Source organism: Arachis duranensis, chromosome 5 (assembly GCF_000817695.3).
Source record: "Arachis duranensis cultivar V14167 chromosome 5, aradu.V14167.gnm2.J7QH, whole genome shotgun sequence".
NCBI classification, from domain to species: domain Eukaryota; kingdom Viridiplantae; phylum Streptophyta; class Magnoliopsida; order Fabales; family Fabaceae; genus Arachis; species Arachis duranensis.
This window is the reverse complement of record NC_029776.3, coordinates 100416850-100439525: the sequence shown is the minus strand read 5'-3', so window position 1 is coordinate 100439525 and position 22676 is coordinate 100416850. Positions and strand designations below refer to the sequence as shown.

The following is a 22676-nucleotide window of genomic DNA, read 5'->3' as shown; positions in this document are numbered from 1 at the left end:
ATCTTTAATCTATTATTGGACATTGCAATTTTGTTTGAAATTTTGTGATAGACTTTCTATAGCACTAGTATATTAAAATTGTTAAAATTGTACTTCAAGTCTTCGTATGTTTTTTTTTTTCTAATTTGAAATTAAAATTGTAGGGTGTATTATTTCTTTTAATTGTGAGATGAATTAACTTTTTTAATATCTTTAATTTTAAATATAATCAAATTGATTTAAAGTCAATTTTATTCTTATATATCGTTATGTCTACTATTATATCAATTTTACTAGAAGTTAACTGTTTTTTTATTTCACCAATCCTAGATAAATTTATTTCGATAATTAACATATTAGCAATGTATAGATATATTATTGCTCTGTAATTCTTAATAAATTTGGAGTAGGGTTTGGAACCTGTTAAATAAAAAAAATTGCTAAATCCACATTGTTTACAAAACTCTTTTATTTTTTTTGTATTGTATTCTATTTTTAGATAATGTTATTGTTCAAAATTGATAATTTAAAAATTAAGTTAAAATGGTTATTTTTTTACAGTAATTTAAGAATAAAATATTATTATAAATAATTTTATTAATTTTATTTAATTTAATTAATTTAAAAAAAGTGTTAGGCAAAAAAGGATATCGACTCTCAATCTGCTACAAAATGAGGTGGGCTAGTATTTTAAATCTATTTTAATTTGGTGGGACGGGGTGACGGCCCCTATTTTAGATAGGTCTTGGTAGAACTACTTGTTTTGTCATCCTTATTAACACTCATAGCTTCTTCTACTCTCTTGTGACTTTCTCTGTACTCAAACCATCCGAAGCAATTAATCTTCTTATTCTCCAAGTTTTGCCATTTCTCAAAATCAAGACCCTTCTTTGATTTCTTTAGTTTTTTTTTTTTACTTTATTTTGGTAGTTCTTAGTTCTGAGATAAAATTGAGAATTTATTTTTTACTACAACAATTTCAGATACAACATTCTAAACATATTCTCTACTTTATCCTTCCCTTTCAACTCCTTCTAACTACTTAGCATGAGCTATATCATCTTGTATTTCAACATGCACTTACAGGGGTGGCAACGGGGCGGGTAGGGGCGGGTTTTTGCTATACCTAATCCCGTCCTTCCGTACACCAACCCGCATAGAATCCGTCCTACTTCATCCGCGGGTAGTAAAACGATGAATCCTAACTCGCCCTTGTGGGTACCCGCTCCTATAATTATTAAAATCTAATAAATAAAATTAAATTTTAAAATTTATATAACCATCATCACATACATAACATAAATTAAAGTAAAAATTTAAATATGATACAATATTATTAATCATTTACTAATTATTTTACATATATTATACAAATTATATATTAAAATAATATATTTTATATATATAGCGGGACGGGTAGGGGCGGGTATTACCTAAACTCGACCCCGCTTCGTCCCTCCCAGGAATCCGCCCCGCTAAAAATCCGCCCCAGTACAGGGCGGATAATTACCCGCCCCGAACAGATAAGGACGGGTGGGTACCCGCGGATTCAAATGGTATTGCCATCCCTATGCACTTATTGCACATTATTAGCTTTTTAGATTGTGCAACAATTTCCACTTTCACAGCAAGCACTTAAGCAGCTTGTGCTCCAGTAAGTTATGAAGTAGGAACCTCGGCATCAATTTTTTTAGAAACTTTAACTTACTTATCGAGTGATAGGTTGGTTAATTGGCAATAATGTGATTTTTTGTTGCAAAATGAAAATAGGATATTTATGAGACTTGTACTGTGTTGGCACATTATAAATATAAAATTAGTAAAGTTATTTTTGTTAAAAGTTAAATAAAATGAAAGGATATAAACATTCCTACTTTATAACTATAGAATTTTAATGGTAAAAAAATAGAAGAATTATTTACCTTTAATTAATAGATGATTCACATTAAAAAAAATGCATCTATAAATTTAGCCTTTTTAATTTAATTTAATTTAATTCATCTAACAAGAATAATATTGAGTTACATAGAAATTTTTTTTTTAAGAGATTTTCTCCTGTATTTAGAAAGAGGTATATTCTCCTTTTGTCAAAGAAGAGTATCAATATAATTTTTTTGTAATAGAGAGAAGTTATAATTCATAAAAAAAATATTTTATACAAATTTTTAATTTTTCATCTTTATATTTTACTACTCATTTGTTTGATACCTAAAGTGGTATTAGAGTTAAAGGTTGCTGATTAATAATTTTTTCTTTTGCTGTGAGTTACCGCATATAAAAAAAGTGGCAGTAATGTATGAAATTCTAAAATTCAATCAGAATAATTTTTTCTTATGAAAATAAAAAAAAATATAAGAAATTTAGAGAAAAGATAATTACGTGGCAGCAATTGAAGGTAGACCCACTGAGATTGCATATGAAAAATGAAAGAAAATGGATGACAATATTTTTACAAACTTACACTTAACACTAAGTGATTTAGTCTTGTAAAGTGTAATAGAGAAAAGGACAGCAAAAGAAATTTAGAATGCTCTTACCACATCATATGAAGTCAAATCACTTCATAACAAGGTATTCTTAAGGAGAAGACTTTATACTCTTTGAATAAGTGAATCTACATCGACAACAGATCACATCAACAATCTGAATACACTATTTTTTCAACTCTCATCGTTGGATTACAACATAGCAGAAAATGAATGTGTAGAGCTTCTACTTCAAAATCTATTGGATTCATATGATAAACACATCATTAACTTAACCAATAATATTTTGACAGACTATCTTTCCTTTAATGATATGACTGCTGCAATTCTTGAAGAAAAGAATGTAGGTGCAAGAATAAAGAAGATAGATTAGAGAGTCCAAAGCAAGCAGAGGCGCTATTAAAGACAAAGGATTAGGAGAGGTATGAAGGAATAAGGAGCAAAAGGGAAAACTGCAGAATAGTAACTGTTATTGAAAAGCGCGAAAAGTCAGAGACAAAATGGGCTTTCCCCCACAAATTTCAAATCAGCCATAATGAACATTAAATGCTCGACAAAGAAATCGAGGCGACGCTTCTAGTAACGGACGAGGGTAACTCGCGCGTTGGGGGCACGGATTCCATCATGGACTTCCGACCCTAGGAGAACTCGATCGAGGCAGAAACAATTAGATCAAACGCGCCAACTACGAGCTCCTATGCTTGCAGCTAGCACATTGGGAAAACTGTTCCGACCCAACCCACTAGCGACCTGAGTCCAGACGCGAGTAACCGACCCGACAGGTATCGACTCGAGCCAAGAGGTGACCCGCACGTCACCTCCTCATCCACGTGGAACCTGGACGGCTAGTAGAAGTTTTCAGACAGGTGAGTCTAGTCACAGGAGCCCACCCGAGTACGGAATAAAGGAGGAGGGACCTACCCTTCCCCACAGGTACATCACCTACTCTAACCCTAAATCGGCACCTCTTGTACGAATATTGACTTGAGCGTCGGAGTTTTTGCAGGTGACCCTACCACATCGTCACTCCGCTGATCCAAACGAGCATCCTCTTCCAACATCCCATCTCACGCTCAGGTCCTAACCCCTTCGAGTCTCTGCTCCCGTTCCAATTCAGCTTGACCTACCAAACGTCCGAACAAACGAACAAAATGTATCACTATATTTAATATATAATATACATTTAGTAGGTAGGATTATTAGAAGGAGGTTTTGAAGAGTAATATAAGCATCATAATAACATGGATTAAACTAATTTTTATGTGAATAACTAAAACTAATAAAGTAGAATTTCAATCACATAAAGTGAATGTGACAATTTAAGAGCAATGATATGCCATTTACTTATGAAATAATTATTTTTAATTTGATTAGTCTATATTATATCCTCTTGACATAAATAGTACTATTATTAGTGGTTTTAGCCTTTAGAATTTCTAGTGATGCTGTAAATTTTTATTTAATTGTGTTTTAATTAATGTTATGGATTGAGGTTGGTTGGATTTGTGAGAACCGTTAAAATAAATATATGTCCAATTTTAAGGAAGATTATGTCAATTTTTTTTAAATAATATAAATGTTGAATGATTCGTGCAGTTTATACATATACTGATTAGTGTTAATAATACATTCTTTTTACAGACATGACAACATGTAGCACAAGTAGACCTAGTAGATTTCATGGTCGTGGTAGAGGGAGAGTTTTCACCGAATCTCCTGTGACTGTTCAATCTTAGTCCTCTACTCTCCGACTACCCCGTTGACCTTTGTGACGTCACAGGCGGGTCCAGCGGACCAACAGTTCATCATGGTCCCAAATCTGAACTACATGCCTTCGTTTACTACGCCCTCTACAGATCTAGCGACAGAGCATGGGATGGGTGATTCTCCGCCTGTCATCCGACTCAGAATTTGGCCCATTGTGAGACTTTTAATACCAAAATTAACTTTAAGTAGGAGATTATAAAATTAGTAAAATTATTTTAGTAAAAAACTAAATAAAATGAAAGGATATAAACATTCCTAACTTATAACGATAGAATTTTAATGATAGAAAATAGAGAAAAAATATTTACCTCTAATTAAAGGATGATTTATATTAAAAAAATACATCTATAAATTGAGTCTTCTTAATTCAGTTTAATTCAATTTATCCAAAAAAAAAATAGTAATTTTGAGTTACATAACATAGAGAATTTTTTTGAGAGGTTTTCTCCTATATTTAATGAGAAGTGTATTCTCTATTTATTAAAAGAGAGTGTTATTATAATTTTTTTGTGATGGAAAAAAATTATAATTCTTAAAAAAAGTTATTTTATACAAATTTTTTATTTTTTATTTATATATTTTACTGTATTTTTTGTCTAATATCTAATAATAAAGACACATTAACAGGGGTGTTTTGTCTTATAAATAAGGATTCACAAGGATTATAAAAGAAAACACCATTTTTTTAAAGTATATTATCCAATATTTCTTAAAAATTTATAGTGTATTTAGTTTGTATTTTTATTTTTAATATTTTTTATTTTTAAAATTATATAAAAAATATGAAAATAATAAAATTTTATTTTTATTTTTATTTTTATTTTTGATTTTCTTTTATAAAATTCTGAAAAAAAAAACTAAAAATAAATACACAAATTAAGTACACTCGTATTTATTGACAAAAAGTATATTTAAAATATTTAAATGATAAAAATATACTTAAAAATTTTAAAAACATGACATAAGTATTCTAATGAGTAATATATTTAAAGATACCAAATGGAAGTAAAAATTATTAGATTATCCTAAATGAGAAAGGATAATATTTTTGTCCCCTTAATTTTATTGTAAATCATTATCTCTATACTAGTTTAAAAAAAAAAACGTGAAATTTGGATAGAGATAACAATTCATGGTTAAATTCTGCCGTACATAAATCGTGGTGAAAAAAATAATTTATTGGTAGAATGAACATAAATTGTGGGTAAAAAATAATTTTAAATATAAAATAATTTTAAGCCAAAAATCTATAAAAATTCCATTATTATGTAGTTTTAGGCCAAAGTTCTAGTACATCTAATAGTATTCTTTGACATCTATTTTTATTCGGACACCGTCGTTCTTTTTACACATGTTGCTCAAATTCACTTCATGCGTTGACACACAAGACACAACACAATGCCTTAAACACTTAATAAAAAAAAAAAACAAAAATTAACCCATATGTTTTGGTGCTACTTGGAGCTACTAGCCTACTACTGCTACCTTTTATACACTAAAAAATTAATTGTAAAATATAGTAAACATTTAAACTTTAAAGTGATTCGGTGTTAGTTGTTTCAATTATTTTAATTATTGATCTCAATTATCCACACACACACACACACATATATATATATATATATGAGATTAATGATTAAAAATTTAAAATGATTATAACATTTAAAATATTAAATAAAAATATTATTTATATATTAAAATCAGTTTTGTATTTATATATAAATATATATTATTTAATTTATTTTTAATATATTTTATATTTTAATATATATTTTATACTAATAATTAATTTTAATAACTTAGTTTAGTAAATACTTAATATGATTAAATACTAAAATATTTGCAATTCTTCTTTAAAGTATAAATGCCGAATACAATTTAGAGGTAGAAAATAATAGTTAAACTATATTTAGTAGTTTGATATCTAATCTGTATTTGATAATTGAGATAAAAAAAAGTTATATTAATTAAAAATATTGCATAAATCATTATTTTAAATAGATTTTGGCCTAGAACTATATAAATTATGGAATTCTCGTGAGTTTTGACTTAGAACTAAGTGACAGAGCATAAAGAGATCTTTTAAGGGGAAAATTAATTTTAACATTAAAATTATAAAATCTAACTGATAATGAAAATAATAAATAATAATGAGAATGAAATTTTAATTTGTATAAATAAACCAATAAAACTTTTAATTTATAAAAACATTGAAACTCAAGTCTAAGATATTATTATAAAATAAATAATTATATAGAGAAAGCAAATTATTTTACCACAACTAATTCTAATATTAAAATTGTAAAATTTTGTTGATAATAAGAATAATAAATGATGATTGAGAATGAGATTTAATTTGTATGAATAAACCGACAAAATCTTTAATTTATAAAAACTCATTGAAATTCAATTTCAAAATGTTAATGTTTAAAATTAAAAATAATTGAATAAATACAAAAAATAGACATTGAAAACTCATTGAAATTCAATTTCAAAATGTTAATGTTTAAAATTAAAAATAATTGAATAAATATAAAAAGTAGACATTGATTCTACAAATTTAATGCATAAATATAAGAGTTAAACTAATTAAACTACATTTGTTCTTTTTTTTAATAGTATTACTAGCTCTTTTATAATAATTTTAGGGGCCACGGTCTTCCATTATCAAAATTAAGCTTTTATTGTCAAAATTAAGCTTTGCCTCTTATAAATCATAAAATCTTCATATGTTTTATTCTTTTATCCTTAAAACTATTTTTTTATCCACAATTTATGTTCATCCGATAAGATTTTGAATTTAGATTTTTTAAATTTTAAATTTTTATTTTAGAGAATAAAATAAAAATTTTCATTATTAAAATTTTCTCTTTCATATTTTCTCTTGATCCTACTTATAAAATAAATGATGATAAATTATATTTTATCTTCTAAAATAAATTTAAAATTTAGAGAATCCAAATCCACATTCTCCTTTTTTTTACCACAATTTATATACTATAGAATTTAACCATAACTCTTTGTCTTTATCTAGGTTTTAGATTTTTTTTTATAAAAAATTTAGTATAAAGACAATGATTTACATAAAAAATGGGAAGACAAAAATACTGTATTTTCTCATTTAAGACAATCTGATAATTTTCGCTTTCTTTAATTTCTTTAAGTAAATTACGTACTCTATTATAACATAAATCCATCTTTATATTTATTTCACATAGAATATTTCTATTTATTTGTATTGTTTTAAAAGAATATTTTTTTATTTTTTGAAAATATTTTTTTAACCACTAAAATTTTAAAAAGTAATTCCAATTATTTACTCTTGTTTATGGTTTTTTTTATATGAATATATTAAAAATAAAAATAACATTTTAAAATAAGGGGAAAAGAAAAAGAATTGTAATATCTTCTAAATCTATTCGTTTTGTGGGCGATGGGCTTTTTTCAGCCCACGAAATTACTCGTATCTGTTATCTTGTTGAGACGCCACCACCATCTTCACTTGAGCTTGTTTTCTACTTGCACTGTTCTTCGTTAACTCTTCTTCAACAGAAAATTCCACTCGTTGTTCAAAAATGAATTCTTGACACACTTGTTTTTCTCTTTTAGTGGAAGCAAGATGTCTGTGTTGCTGAAAGCGTTGCCTTTGGTGGCCCTCCGCCAAAGGCCGTCATCGTTCTTCTTCCTCTGCAGCGTTTCCACCACCACTCCAAGGGTTCTTTCCAGAACAAGAACTCTGTCTTGCGTTTCTGCTTCTGCTTCTGCGTCTGCTTCAACTTCAACGTCTCATTTGACACAACCACCTCCTCCTTCTTCTGAAGCACAAGCACTCTCGTCCAACGCTAAGACTTGGTCTCAGTCACTTTCTTGGGTTTCTAGAACTGCTTTCTGCGGTGAGTTGTCCTCAATCGATGTGGGAAAAAAGGTTCAGCTTTGTGGCTGGGTTGCACTTCACAGGGTCCATGGTGGCCTCACATTTCTCAATCTTAGGGACCATACTGGTATTGTTCAGGTACTTACTATACTCTACTCTTGCAACTAACTTGATGGTTGTGAATTGTGATCTTATTTTATTGGGGAAGAATATGAAAACATTTTATGTCTCTGCTTTGTTTTTACTTATTGAAACTGAAAATTAGGTTACGACCCTTCCAGAAGAATTTCCAGATGCGCATTCTGCTATCAATAACTTGAGACTCGAGTATGTGGTTGCAATTGACGGTGTTGTCAGGTCTAGGCCAAACGAGTCAATCAATAAGAATATGAAAACAGGCTCCATTGAGGTATATAGTTTTAGTGTTTTTCTATTGGATTGATAATAATCGGGTTGTGGATATTGTCATTTTTTCATATTGTTTCTTGCTTGTTAGTCTGCAAAGAAGTATGCATTTTAGGAACCAATTAGTGCCTAGGATCAGACCATCGTTTCTTTTTTGAATATTTTATTTATTTACGGTTTTGTTTGAATGTGAATTAGTTGTTTATGTGTGTGGCAGGTTGCTGCTACTAGTGTTCTAGTGTTAAATGCTGTAAATTCAAAGTTGCCATTCTTAGTTACTACAGCAGATGATGCAAAAGATTCTCTTAAAGAGGAAATCCGTTTGAGGTAGTACCCATTTATTATTGCTCCCAGTGGCTTATATATGTTTTTAGTTGGTTTCTTGTACAAATGTCAAAAGCTCTCGCCAGTTTACTTGTCAATCTGGTGCGGACATGGACTATATTCTGCTCCTTGGGCAAGTCACACAGCACTCTGTACTAGTTTTTCTTCCTTTTCTTTTTGGGTCTTTGTTTATCATGTTCAGAAGTTAGTTTTCTTGTATAATGTATTCTTTTGTGGGAGATCTATTGTTTATGATTACTTGTTGGAAGGTATCGATGCCTTGATCTACGGCGGCAACAAATGAGTTTCAACATATTGCTGCGACATAAAGTTGTTAAACTCATTCGGAGATATCTAGAAGACATCCATGGTTTTGTTGAGGTACTGTTCTCTGATTGTTAGTTCATCATTTCGGCTATTTTCTCTCTTTAATGATTTATAATGTTTCCACCTTCCATTGCTACTTTACTTTGGTTGTTGATACTTGGTGGTTGGTATCCCAGTGTTGATCTTTACCCTTTTCTGGTCATAAGGTAGATTGAAACTCCAATACTGTCTAAATCCACGCCAGAAGGTGCCCGGGATTATTTAGTTCCTTCAAGAACCCAGGTAGTTAAATATGTTTATGTCATGACAGAGTTACAACTGTTCTTTCAGAATCTTTTTCAGTCAAGATAGTAACATGAGAATATGGTTATAATTTGAATTTCTCAGATATTTCTCTTATCATTTATTTATACATCATACTATTGGGATCCTCCCTGTAAGTTAGGACAACCTTGCACTAGATTTCTCTAAAATATTGGATTATTATTTTTCCCCTCTTTTTAATGTGTTCCAATTATAAATAAAGTAAAGACATCAAGAGACCTTAAAGATATTGTTCATGGATAGTACATGTGGTAGGTTTAGCTTTAGCTTTTGAAGAACTATATTCATTCATTGTTCCTTTAGTTGTTCAGTTAGAAGAAAAAATGTTGAATTGCCTACTTATGGTATCTATTACTAGAAATTGAAAAGTGGTTGTGTGTACCTCAAAGGAATTGACATAGAACTTTTGCCTTGTGGATATGATTCGGTAGCAACACTGTTGATCTTTTATCTGATGTGAACACTTTTAAAGCATCACTTTGGTACATCCTAAATGAGGAAAATCATTATAAATATTTTTTCTGTATTTTGCCTAAGAAACTTCTTTTATTAAAGTAGTGTTGATTTATTCTATGAAGCCAGGAACATTCTACGCCTTGCCACAAAGTCCACAGTTATTTAAACAAATGCTAATGGTAGCAGGTTTTGATAAATATTATCAGTTAGCAAGGTTAGCTTCTCTTTTAATGTTTGAATCTCTATTCATATTTGTGTGTTCAAGATATGCGAAGTGTTTGCTGGCCTTGCTGCATTCTTCATTTTAAATGTGTTCCTATGAGTTTTGATTAGTTTGATCTCTTCTGTGAAGATATCATAACCTCCTGGTATTATTTTCCCCTTCTTATTTGTAATAAATGTTCTGCATTTCTATAAAAGAATGTTTATGATCTGATTAGTCATTGACTAAGAAGATAGGATATCTGTCTTTTTAAAATAAAAAAAAAGGGCAGCCCGGTGCACAAGCATCCCGCGTTAATGCAGGGTCCAGAGAAGGGCCGCACTCAAAGGGTGTAATTTACGCAGCCTAACCTGATTATTACATCGACGACTGTTTCTGCGGCTTGAACCTGTGACCTTGAGATCACACGGAAACAACTCAAATAACCATTTTGCCATTTTGCCAGGTGTTTTCGTGATGAAGATTTAAGAGCAGATAGACAACCTGAGTTCACCCAGCTAGATATGGAAATGGCTTTTACTCCTTTAGAGGATATGTTATCTCTAAATGAAGAATTGATCAGAAAGGTTAGCTTATGCCATCTGTAATCTAGTCTATTATGGGTTATGACCACATTTGTCAATTATCTTACATTTGGTAGAATGAAAACATGTATTTTTTAATGGATTAATCAGAAAATGCAGATGCAAAATTCCATTACTTAAAGTTGAATAATTTATCTGATTGGTGGGTGATTTAGTACCTCTAGTGTTGGCAGTATTGCAGATTGTTGAGTGGCAATTATTTATGTCTATTTTGAAATTGCTCTCCTCCTGGATAACAATACATGTTCATTGCGTGGGATAAACACGAAGTTATTGTTGCAGGTTTTCCTTGATATTAAAGGGGTGGAATTACCAAACCCTTTTCCCAGGCTTACATATGCTGAAGCAATGAGCAGATATGGCTCAGACAGGCCGGATACCAGATTTGATCTCGAGTTAAAGGATGTAATGATCTTGCTTTTTCTTCCTCAGTAGTATCATGTTTTCTAGCATCTCACATTTAAAGATGATCCACTATTCTGTTCATAAACTATTTGGTTTGGTATAGCTTGCTTCTGTTCCTTTTTGAAAATAATTTTTTTTTGTTCTGTGGTAATTTACATGTACTTGCTTCTCACTTCATCTTGCTGAAGTTTGATTTTTAATTGGGCTGCAGTTATCTGACCTTTTCTTAGGGTCATCCTTCAGAGTTTTCTCTGATTCTTTGGAAAGTGGGGGAATTATTAAAGTGTTGTGTATACCTTCTGGTGCAAAAAGATACTCAAATTCAGCTCTCAAGAAAGGTGATATTTTTAATGAAGCGATGAGAGCTGGTGCTAAGGGTTTACCTTTCCTTAAGGTTTTGGATAATGGTAAACGATGGACATTCTATATTTATTTTATGACATCAAAAGGCATATTTTATTCTATGATTTATTCTGTTGACCTTTGATTTTAGGGGAGATTGACGGAATCGCTGCTTTGATATCGAGTATGGATGCTACAACTAGAGAGAATTTGTTAAAACAATGCTCTGCTGCACCCGGTGATCTGATCTTATTTGCAGTGGGTCATCATGCGTCTGTTAATAGAACTCTAGACCGTCTTAGACTTTATGTTGCCAATGACCTTGGCTTGATTGACCATGTAAGTTACTGATCCGACTCTTAAGAGAAAAAGAAAATGTACTTTATCTTTCTTCCTTACTATTTTCTCTTTGATTTTCTTTCATTATCTGGGTTTTAGGGCAGGCATTCAATTTTGTGGATTACTGATTTTCCAATGTTTGAGTGGAATGATACAGAGCAGCGGCTTGAGGTCTGTTCAAATTTTAGTAACATTCGTCAATTTATTTCTCAACATAACAGCATGTTTAGTTATGGACTTTTATGATTATTCTTTATTATTGCAGTAAGTGCTTGTTTGAGCGCCATTAAGTCGATAGAAAAAGATCTTTTTCCATTGAAAAAAGATTTTTTTTTATTTTTAGCGTGTTTGGCAAATTTCTAGCAGTAAAAATAAAAGCACTAGAAAAATAAAAAAATCTTTTATTTCCGTCGATTTATAGCATAATGTACTCAATTCATCTCTTAGATTGAGATTTTTGAATTTGGTTATTGGATATATATCTATGGTTATTCTAATATTATTCTCTAAATTATATTCAAGTACAGGCTTTGCATCATCCTTTCACTGCACCAAATCCTGAAGACATGAATGACCTTGCATCTGCTCGTGCATTGGCTTATGACATGGTTTACAATGGGGTGGAGGTAATTAAGATTTATTTCTTGGCTACTTTCTATACTTTTTATGCTGCTAGCATGAACGATGATTAATTTGATCCTATTTTCTGCCAGATTGGCGGTGGAAGTCTAAGAATTTATAAGCGTGATATACAACAAAAGGTTTTGGAGATTGTTGGAATCTCAATTGAGCAGGTTAGTTGACCATTTGTCTGAAGTTTAATTAGGATTTCATTCTTATGCTTATTAAATCTTACTTTTACTTCCAATCTTGTTTATTCACTGAAATATTTTCAAACATGGAGTGGAATTATGTACAGTTTTCCTATTGTCTTTTTCCCCTCCAATTGTATGGCCATTTTTCCTGGTTTCACCATCTACCATATTATTGTTAGACCACCAGGTTTGGCACCACTTCCTTGAAGCAAATGGTTAGATTGGTTAGGGTTATTGTTAAGTACCCAAATGAAGAGAAGACTGAGGGTGGTAAAGTAGAACCTCTGCCCTTTATTTACAGCAGAAGAATGAAAAAGAGAGTTGAGAGTGAATTTAGAGTAGGAGTGTAAGAGTTGGAGAGAAATTTTCCCATGGGCTGTGAGTATTCAAGCGTAAGAATTACAGGGACAGTTTAGGCATTAATTCAGGCGTAGTACAAGTAGAGGTAGGTGGGGCCAGTTTAGCAGAGCGTGGGAGTAGAGGAGGAGATATGGCACAGAGAGAGTACGAAGTATGCGAGTGAATGTCAATAGGAAAAGGTATAAATAAAATAAGGATTGGGATCATAAATAGGTCATTTTTTGGGAAATTGGCCTGGGAGATAGAAGTCAGTCTTCCCTCTGTCGCCTAATTCTGAGTTTTCTCCACTTGTAGCTTAGATCCAGCTATAGATGTTAATAATACACACATTTTTTCCTATATTTCTCTGTGGTCCCTTACAATTGCCATCAGAGTGGGAGATGTTTGAGCCACTACCACTTGTTGCTGGTTGAAGGGCCTGATGAAGAGGGAATTGATGAAGAGCAAGGAGGGCCACACGAGGGTCCCTTGATGCTAGTGATGTGTTCCTTGCTGCTGTCCCATAAGAGCATGCTCACTCTCACGACCACAAGTCTTTCAAGGTGGTGGGTTTTGTTAATGCAGGAAGCGAGGAAGGTGGTAATCCTCATTGACACGGGCAGGGGGAATTGGCTACAGCAAGCTCAAGTGCAAGTCACATGCACTCCCATATTTTCAGTGGAAATGGGGAATGGGCAGATTTTTTTATTTTTTTCTTAAAAGATCTTTTTCTCTCTCTAGAATGCAATTGGAACACACTGACATGACATGCATGCCAATTTTTGGGGCTATTATGTTATTGACAGAAACAAGGGGAATTCGTAAATCATAAGGTTGGTTCATGTTTTGATGTGCTCAAATTCAGTTCGAAACCTTCTACATGGACTTGCATTGTTGCCAAGAATAGAGCTGTACACATGATTTGCAAATACTATTTTTGATAGAGACCAAAAACGTATTTAAGCCTTTTTTTTTATTTTTGTTTTTATTTGGATGATCCTTATCTGACAGACTTGATAATAACAATTTTTCAGGTCTGCAATTGGACCTAAATGCTGTTTACCTTTGAAGATATTTTGAGACTTAAACTGACCTGAATTACACATTATACTTTCTTTCAGGCTGAATCGAAGTTTGGTTATCTTCTTGAAGCGCTTGACATGGGGGCTCCACCACATGGTACGCAGCTTTGTGCATCCTAGAAACATGTACAGAGTTACAAGCAATTAAAGATAGAAACTCTATTTAGCATATTTTTGTTGCGTTTGTTAAAGCATGCCTAAAGTGGTTCATGGAGAAACTTGTGAGGACTAAGGAATATGTATGTTACCATTTTAAACAAGAACAACAACAATAAAGCTTTATTCCACTAGGATGTCACCATTTTAGATAATGATAGGATTTTTGTTTGGTAATTTAATGTTGGTGCAATTTGATGTGTGATTGTTATTTTATGGGTACTGACTTATATATGCATGTGTATGTGTGTAGGGGGGATAGCTTATGGGTTGGACAGAATGGTAATGTTGTTGGCCGGGGCTAACTCCATAAGGGATGTGATTGCATTCCCAAAGACAACAACTGCACAGTGTGCCCTCACAAGGTCACCATCTGAGGTCGATCCCCAGCAGCTCCAAGATCTCTCTATTGCAACTTCACACCAACATTGATGTATCCATATTCCTATTTTTGGATTAGATGTTGCACCCTCTTTATACCTCTCCACAACACCATTTTTACATCTGTGTACGTATATTATGGACTTTTGGTTTTCATGTGGAATAAATGGAGTTATGTAGCACTTGTCCTTGTCTATATTTATCACAGTTATCAATAATTAGGACAAATGGTTAGGTTCAGCACTATGTATGACATGGACTGATTATTTTTTGTCCAACAACTGTAATACTCTTTATACCTAACTGTTTGTGAACATAAATTAAAACGATAAATATTATGAATCAAAGCGAGTATTTAATAGGATAATATTTGTCGATGAACTACACGCTCGTTGGCATATTCTTAATTTACTCTCTAAAAATTTCTCTTCTAATTTGGTTATTCAATAAGATTCTTAATTCGCATCGCATATCAGAGTTAAAAAGAACAGTTGGGTTATACATCCAAACCTTATTGTATCTAAGTTCAACCAAGTAGGTCCAACACAAAAAAAACTCACTCTTATTAAAGAAGTGGTTACACGCGCCAAAAATCTCAAACGTTACCATTTCTCTTTGTACTTCTCTGTGGAAACTACTGCAGAATTTGGTGGTGCGTTTGAATTTAGCAACAAAAAATACACAAAAATAAGAACAAAGATTTCGCAAAGTACTGAGAAAACTATTGTTATTATGTTTAGTTAATATCTTACAAATCTTGTATTTCTACTAGTTTGATTTAAGGTTTAGTGGATCGAGTTTGTTCATTTAGTAGATCGAGTTTTTCTGATTCCATTTTTTTTTGTTTTTCTCTCTGATTCCATTTTTTTTTGTTTTTCTCCATAACTAGGGCATCAAATGAAATTGTGTTAGTTTATTAGTTTTGATAAATAATTTGGTTCATTTTTTACTTTAATTGAGTTCATTTGCATGCAGAAATGAATTGAATGTGTTTTTCTTGCTGATTGAATGTTTATGATTTTTTGTTCAAATCTGAAGCAATTTCGGTTCATTTGTGAATTGAATGAGATTCACTTGATGCTATTGTTAAGTATTGACCAAATTTGTTATTCCTTAAGAAATTTAGGTTCATTTTTTAGTTTAATTTATGTTCATTTGGTTTGGTTTCACTTGAATTTGTTGAACTTGTTCATGTTGGGTTATTTAGTTAGTTTTTGTTCAAATTTGAAGCGATTTCGGTTTATTTATGAATTGAATGAGGTTCACTTGATGCTACTGTTAAGTATTAACCAAATTTGTTATTCTTTAAGAAATTTAGGTTCATTTCTTAGTTTAATTTATGTTCATTTAGTTTGGTTTCGCTTGAATTTGCTGAACTTGTTCATGTGGGGTTGTTTAGTTAGTTTTTGTTCAAATCTGAACCAAATTCGGTTCATTTGTGAATTAACTGAGGTTTAGGCTGCTGTTAAGTATTGACAAAATTTTTTATTCCTTAGAGCAAAAATGAAAAAGATGACCATCTCAAAAAAAGAGAAGCCGCATTACAATGTAAGCATATACATATTAAATCAACTCTATTTTTGTATTATAAATATATCATAACATAATGTTTCAAATCCTTGCAAAACAATCACGATTTGAGATACTCAACGAAATTGATAGCTAGGATGTTCGCCGAATTGAGTGAACAAAAGAAAGTTATCGTAGAAGAAATAGGATTCAGTGCACCGAGACATCCCATAATTGAATGTCTCGCACAAGCTCTTGAGTGAATTGATTCTTTACTTTGATCTCTATCATGGATTCTTGGATACTCGCTATAGCAAAATCTACATAACCTTTGCCAAGATAGGAGATGCACTGGGCCTAAATTCAGGTGGTATTATACTTTTCATCTTTTACATTTGTATTTTTTTTATCTTTTTGTTATTTTTATATTAATTTGTTTATATTAAAATATTTTGGTTAATTCATTTAGTATTGACAAAAATTTTTATTTCTTAAGTAATTTCGGTCCATTCCTTAGTATATTTGAGGTTCATTTGGATACAGAAAATAAAATCAATGTGTTCTTGTTGATGATTTTTGACTACATGTTCAAATCGGAATTGATTTGTTTATATTAAAATATTGTAGGGGATAATTTTTCTGAAAATGTTGTGTATAGCAAATTGAATGAGCAGCAGAAGGAGATTATCGACAGCTTCAAAGGTGCTACTTTGGCATCTTTGATAAAATCTGTGATGGATATGTGTTGAAGGGGTTGGGGAAGTTGCTGAAATTCAAGACGAACTTCATTACTTCATCTTCTTTGTCCAGAAATGCTTCTTGTTGCCGACAACAATAAGCACACATTCCCCGGTCCATAAGCCACCTCTCCTTCTTATAAAGATGGTCCGACAATGGAATTGGGCGTCTCATGTGGTGAGCTTCCGGATAAAGGGGAACAAAGTCCAGAGAATAGGATACAAACTTTCAGTTGATGGCTGCGTCCTTCTCTTAATGATAATATATTTCCATGAAACGAAATTTCCTGATCCAGAAGCAGATGATGCTCTCGGGCCACCTTGGGTGGAGTACTGGACATGGAGGAGACTGGTTGACCGAATTGCCTTTGAGACAAATAATAAAATGATAAATAAAAAAATTATTTTCCTTAAAATTTTGGTTCAGGTGCTTTTAAATTATTGTGCTAACTAAAGAAGTTTCTGTTTTAGGAAATTCTGAAATGAATAGAATTGAGGAGGAGAGAGATAAAAGAAAAGAAGGAAAAAACAAAGGAAAAGAAGAAGAAAGAAAAAAGAAACTTGTCATCTTGCATTCGTCTTCGAAAGAAGAATTTTTTTTGAATTTGAGTATATTTCTCACCATCACTTATCGAAAACTATCTATTTATTTAAAGTTTTATATTGTTATTTTAACAAAATTTTTTGTATTTATTGCAGAGAGGAAGAAATGGAGAAAACACAACCAAAGAAAAGAAAACAACCACCAAGAGTGGCAAAAAAACAAAGCAAAAAAAAGGAAGATTGTTCAGACAGATTCGGAAAGCAAAACTGAATCCGAAGATGAGTAAGATTAAAAAATGATTATTTTGTTGTTATAAATATATGTTCTGCTTTTTATTGACTGAGTCTTTTTGACTGTTTGTTCAAATTTGAAATAATTTCAGTTTATTTGTGAATTAATTGAGGTTCACATGATGATGTTGATAAGTATTGATAATTTCGGTTCATTTCTAAGTTTAATTGAGGTTCATTTGGTTTAGTTTCACTTGGATTTGATGAATTTATTCATGTGCGCTTTTTAAGTTAGTTATAGCTCTGATATTTGTCAGCTGTATACATTCGATGCGTTTTTCTTTATGATTGAGTCTATTTGACTGCTTGTTCAAATTTGAAATAATTTTGGTTCATTTGGGAATTAACTAATTTGGCTGCTTGTTTCTTTGCTTATTTTCGAACATGGATTGTATGTTCAAATCATTTAAAAATTTTGGTTCATTTATTTTTGAATTAAGGTTCATCCTGATTTTAAAAAAACTTTTTGTATGAATTATCAGAAGTAAAGAAGTAGAGGAGACGAGTAGTAAAAACAGAAAACAAAAAGAATTAAGAGAAAAAAAGACGGTGCTACAAAAACAAATGTTGCTCCGGATAACCGTGACTCGACGGACGCGTGATATGATTTATCGTGGACGTAAGATTAAGTTTCTTATATAAATTTCTTTTTCTTTCTGCTAAGTTTTCTTAAAACCTTATATAATTTCTTTGGTTTTATTGAATAATAATTTTTTTTCTTAGACTGGCAACTGTAAATTTGAGCAGCAAAAATGAACCTGTGTTTCAAACACAGACGAGCTTGGCACGGTCTGTAAACGCACCAAGCAATACCAAGTAATTTCTCTTAACATTCATTTCTTCTTATTTTAATTAGAATATCTTGGTTGACGATTTTAATTTCGTATCTTTTTTATTAGAAAAAATACCCCTGAATTTCCAGTTACATTTTTTAGAAGAAAAAAATGGCATGAAAAAAAGAAAAAACAGAATTTACAACCTCTAACTATGTAAGTTGAAATACTTAGGTTAGTCTTTTAAATTTAGGCAATAATTTTTGTTTAATTATTGATACAGAATTTTTGTTTATTTATCAGTAGCCCAACACCTGACCCTCAAGAACAAATCCTTTGGTTTGAGAAGAAAGTCAGTCTCAACCTCTGGATATGTGAGTTTTGCAATTTACTTTTCTATTCTAATCAATGTAAAGATTTACTTAGTGCAGATTTCCAATTTACTTTTCAATTCTAATCATTTAACATTAACTCCTTTCTTGTTTACCTTCATTAGAGTTTCTATTGCAATTGCTATTTTAAGTTCTCTTGTGGAAGAGCTAAAATAACAAAAAACCTTTACTTTTGTTCCTTCAAAAACTCAAACAGAAGAAGCTTCTGTTAATGAGTAAGTTCTAATTAAAATACTTTTTATTAGTTTTGATGCTATATAATAATATTTTTGGTTCATTATTAAACACATTAGTATGTAATCCAGCTATCAGTCCCAAACTCAACAGCAAGCTCCGGTAGAAATTTTGGAAAGGCAATCAGAGCAAGAAGTTCATCTTAATGTGTAAGTTTTACTTAAAATCTTTTTTATTAGTTTTGATGCTATATAATAATAATTTCGGTTCATTATTAAACAATTTTCTGTGTAATCTAGTTGCCCTCCAAAACTCCAACAGCAAGCCCCGAAGAAACTTCGGCAAGGCAATTGAAGCAAGAAGCTCCTCTTAATGTGTAAGTTTTACTTAAAATCTTTTTTATTCGTTTTAATACTATATCATAATGTTTTTTTATTATTTCAAAAACTTTTCTCTATCATCTTGCAGTTCTCCCCGTCCTCAGCATTGAAAAGATGATGTACCTTCATTCAGCTTTGACATAAGTCCACTGACCTCTCATAGTAACACAACCTGAAAAATTGGTAGAGGCGGTGATGGATATTGGGGTGATAGCAGCATTGCAATATGCTGAGAAAACCAGTGCAAAGCCGAGTTTGAGCACCCCTGAAGGGTACAAGACTCCGGTGAAAGAAAAAGAAATAACAGAATAGCTGAGAGAGAAATGTTATCAGTGGATGACGCAAATAAAGATTAACAAAGAAGGGGCAACCAATGAGTTTGAAATTGTATTCATATTGGACCATAAAGCTCATTTAGAGGGGGTAGATGCCACTTTTTGTCTCTAAAATCCAAACAAAACGTAGAAAATACGGTAAAATCTTCAGGTATTATATTAACATTAATGATTTTTCTAAACAGTTTAATTCCAATATATCTAAAAAAAATTTCGTCCTATAGGTGGCCTCTGCAATGTGTATGGTTCTCAACAATAGAAAATGTCGCAGATTTGATGAAGAAATATACTACGTGTCGACAGATTGTGGTAAGCCAAATTTTTTATTTCTTAAGTAATTTTGGTTGATTTCTTAATTTATTGAGGTTTATTTGAATTCAGAAATGAATTTGATGTGTTTTTGTTGATGATGGAGTCTTTATGATTGCTTGTTCAAATATGAACTAATTTCAGTTTATTTTTTTGTTTAATTCAGGTTCATTTGAATCCAAAAATGAATTTGATGTGTTTTTATTGATGATTGAATCTTTATGATTGCTTGTTCAAATTTGAACTAATTTCGGTTCATTTGTCATTAAATTGAGGTTGACTTGATGCTGCTGATAAATACTGACCAAATTTGTTATTCTTTAAGTAATTTGGTTCATTTATTAGTTTATTTCGGTTCATTTTACAAAATTTAATGTTGGGGAAGTACAACCATGAATACATTGATCCAAACACTAAGACGGCCTACCAGATCAGTGAATTTAAGGACTACCTGCTTTTTCTTGACAAAAAAAAAAACTGCATCGCATCCACTTGTAAGTTGTGATTTCTAAAACTTCTTTAATAATTCTATCGTTTGCTATTATTTAGACTGAAATATTCTATCTTTTTTCTAAACTTCAGCTGTTTGCACCAGTTTGCCATAAAGACCATTGGTGGTTGTGGATTGGTGATGTTAAGAAGAAGGTCTTCCATGTGCTTGACCCCATCAAGAAAAAAGATATACCTAAAGAAAGAATAGCTTTGAATAAATTTGTTGTAAGTTATTTACGTAATACATATTTTTGTTGTAAGTTATCTCTTATTTCTAACCATTATCAATCACTCTTCTGCCTGATTGAGCATTGTTTGTGGGGTTGATTTCATTCAATTATTACTGAATTGAAGTGCACTTTTTGTATCCTTTTCAGGGCTTAATAGTATCCCAGATGAGGGTCTATGTTGGGAAAAAATCTTTGTTGGACAATGAAGAGGACGTTGAAGCACCATATATTACGATCAATGGTCAATGAACATCGTATAAATATTTCTTTGCTATAGTACTGTTATTACTATGTTTTACTGTGCTTTTTTGTGTCTCTCCTATTAATTATATTTTACTTTCTTATTTCTTTCTTAATTATGATTGTGGAATATATGTCATGAAATTGCTGGAAACAATTGATCTCGAAAAGATCAAAAATGAAAAATACAAATATAAAAACTTGAAAACAGGTAAGTAATTTCTAAATTAATAAATTTTAATTCATTTTTTATTTTATTTGGGTTCAAATTAAGTAATTTCTTTCAATTGAATTGTAAGAAATAGATGCTTTTAGACAAGAATATGGTCCAACCATTCTCTTGGACAAGGTAAATAAATTGAGAGACAAAGTCATTGAGGCATTTGGAGCCATAAGAATTCCAAACCCATCCGCTACTCTCTCAAGTCCTTTTTGTAAATTCTCATATGAGAATATAAAAAGTAAATAGGTTCAATCTGTAATTTAACACTAATTTGTAAGAAATTGTAAAGAGGTAAACACTTCTTTCACTCGTTGTAAATGTTAATATATATTTTTAAAAATCTTTTTTTAAATTCCGTTTGATTTATTTGTTGGAAATGTCCGAGTTGTGTAACAACCCAAATTTTTGAAAATTAAATAATGAATTATTCATAATTTATTATTTAATTTAAAAAAATTATTTTTCTAAAAATAATTAAATTAAATTTTATGATACTTTAAATTTAAAATCTATTAAAATTTTAAATAACTTTTATTATAATACAATATTTTAAAAAAGATAAAAAAATTATTATTATTATTATTGGAAGAGAGAGTCCGAAGCTTGTTTGGAAGAAAGTCGTAATTCCTATTGAAATTTTGGCTTCAATTTTTTGCAATCCGTAACTCTAACAAAAAATATAATCTGATAAAAGTATTCGTATCTTTCTCCTCTACGTGTTGGTGTCACTTTTGTTTGCTAAAATTTGACGGTGATGTAACTTCCCTTTTCTTACTCCTTATTTTCACTTCTTTCAGTTACAGGTACGAAAGTTTAGTGTGGAGATACAGGAGTATAGAAGATTATTTTCACGAGTTGAGTTATTAGAATTTATTTTTCTCTCGTTTATTATTTTATTTTTTTAGAGGGGTAGGACTTGTAATTGAGATTTTTTGAATAAGTCTATGTATATAAAGTTATGTGAATATATATACTTTTGTGATTAAGTGATTTAAGATAAAGTCTCCTTTCGTTTTATTAACTAAAGTTTCGGTTCGTATTCGCAAAGGCTCAATATTAAATAAAGATAGTATATAATAAAAAGGTGTAGAGGTGAATAGTGCTCAAACTTTTAGTATGATCATGAGGTACTAAAAGTTAGTGCGTTATAGGCTATATTGAAATCACATTAATTTGAATGAACCTAAATTCACACCGAATATGTTGAATGTATTTATTAAACCTCAAGAGCGGAAAAAACACAAATGAATCAAAATTTATACACAAAATGAACCAAAAAAATGAACCTCATTATATGACTATTCAATTGCAGAAACACCTACACTATTTGTCGCAAATATAATTACAGAAGCTAATTTGAAAAACCAAAAAGTGACTATTCAATAAAACATAACATAAATAAAAAATTAACCCTCATTATATGACTAAAACTCAAATGAA

The 22676-nt window shown here is 31.0% G+C and overlaps 1 protein-coding gene across 1 annotated transcript; it reads left to right on the top strand.

The window, feature by feature from the left end:
• Positions 1–7679: 7679 nt before the first annotated feature.
• LOC107491344 (aspartate--tRNA ligase, chloroplastic/mitochondrial) lies at positions 7680–14802 on the top strand. Its single transcript, XM_016112189.3, has 15 exons — positions 7680–8244; positions 8372–8515; positions 8729–8838; positions 9105–9216; positions 9373–9444; positions 10065–10156; positions 10611–10731; positions 11032–11154; positions 11366–11561; positions 11648–11835; positions 11935–12006; positions 12363–12461; positions 12549–12629; positions 14111–14168; positions 14481–14802. Exons 1-15 carry the CDS (start codon positions 7852–7854, stop codon positions 14657–14659), a joined length of 2040 nt encoding a protein of 679 aa, XP_015967675.1. The 5' UTR covers positions 7680–7851; the 3' UTR covers positions 14660–14802.
• Positions 14803–22676: the final 7874 nt, after the last annotated feature.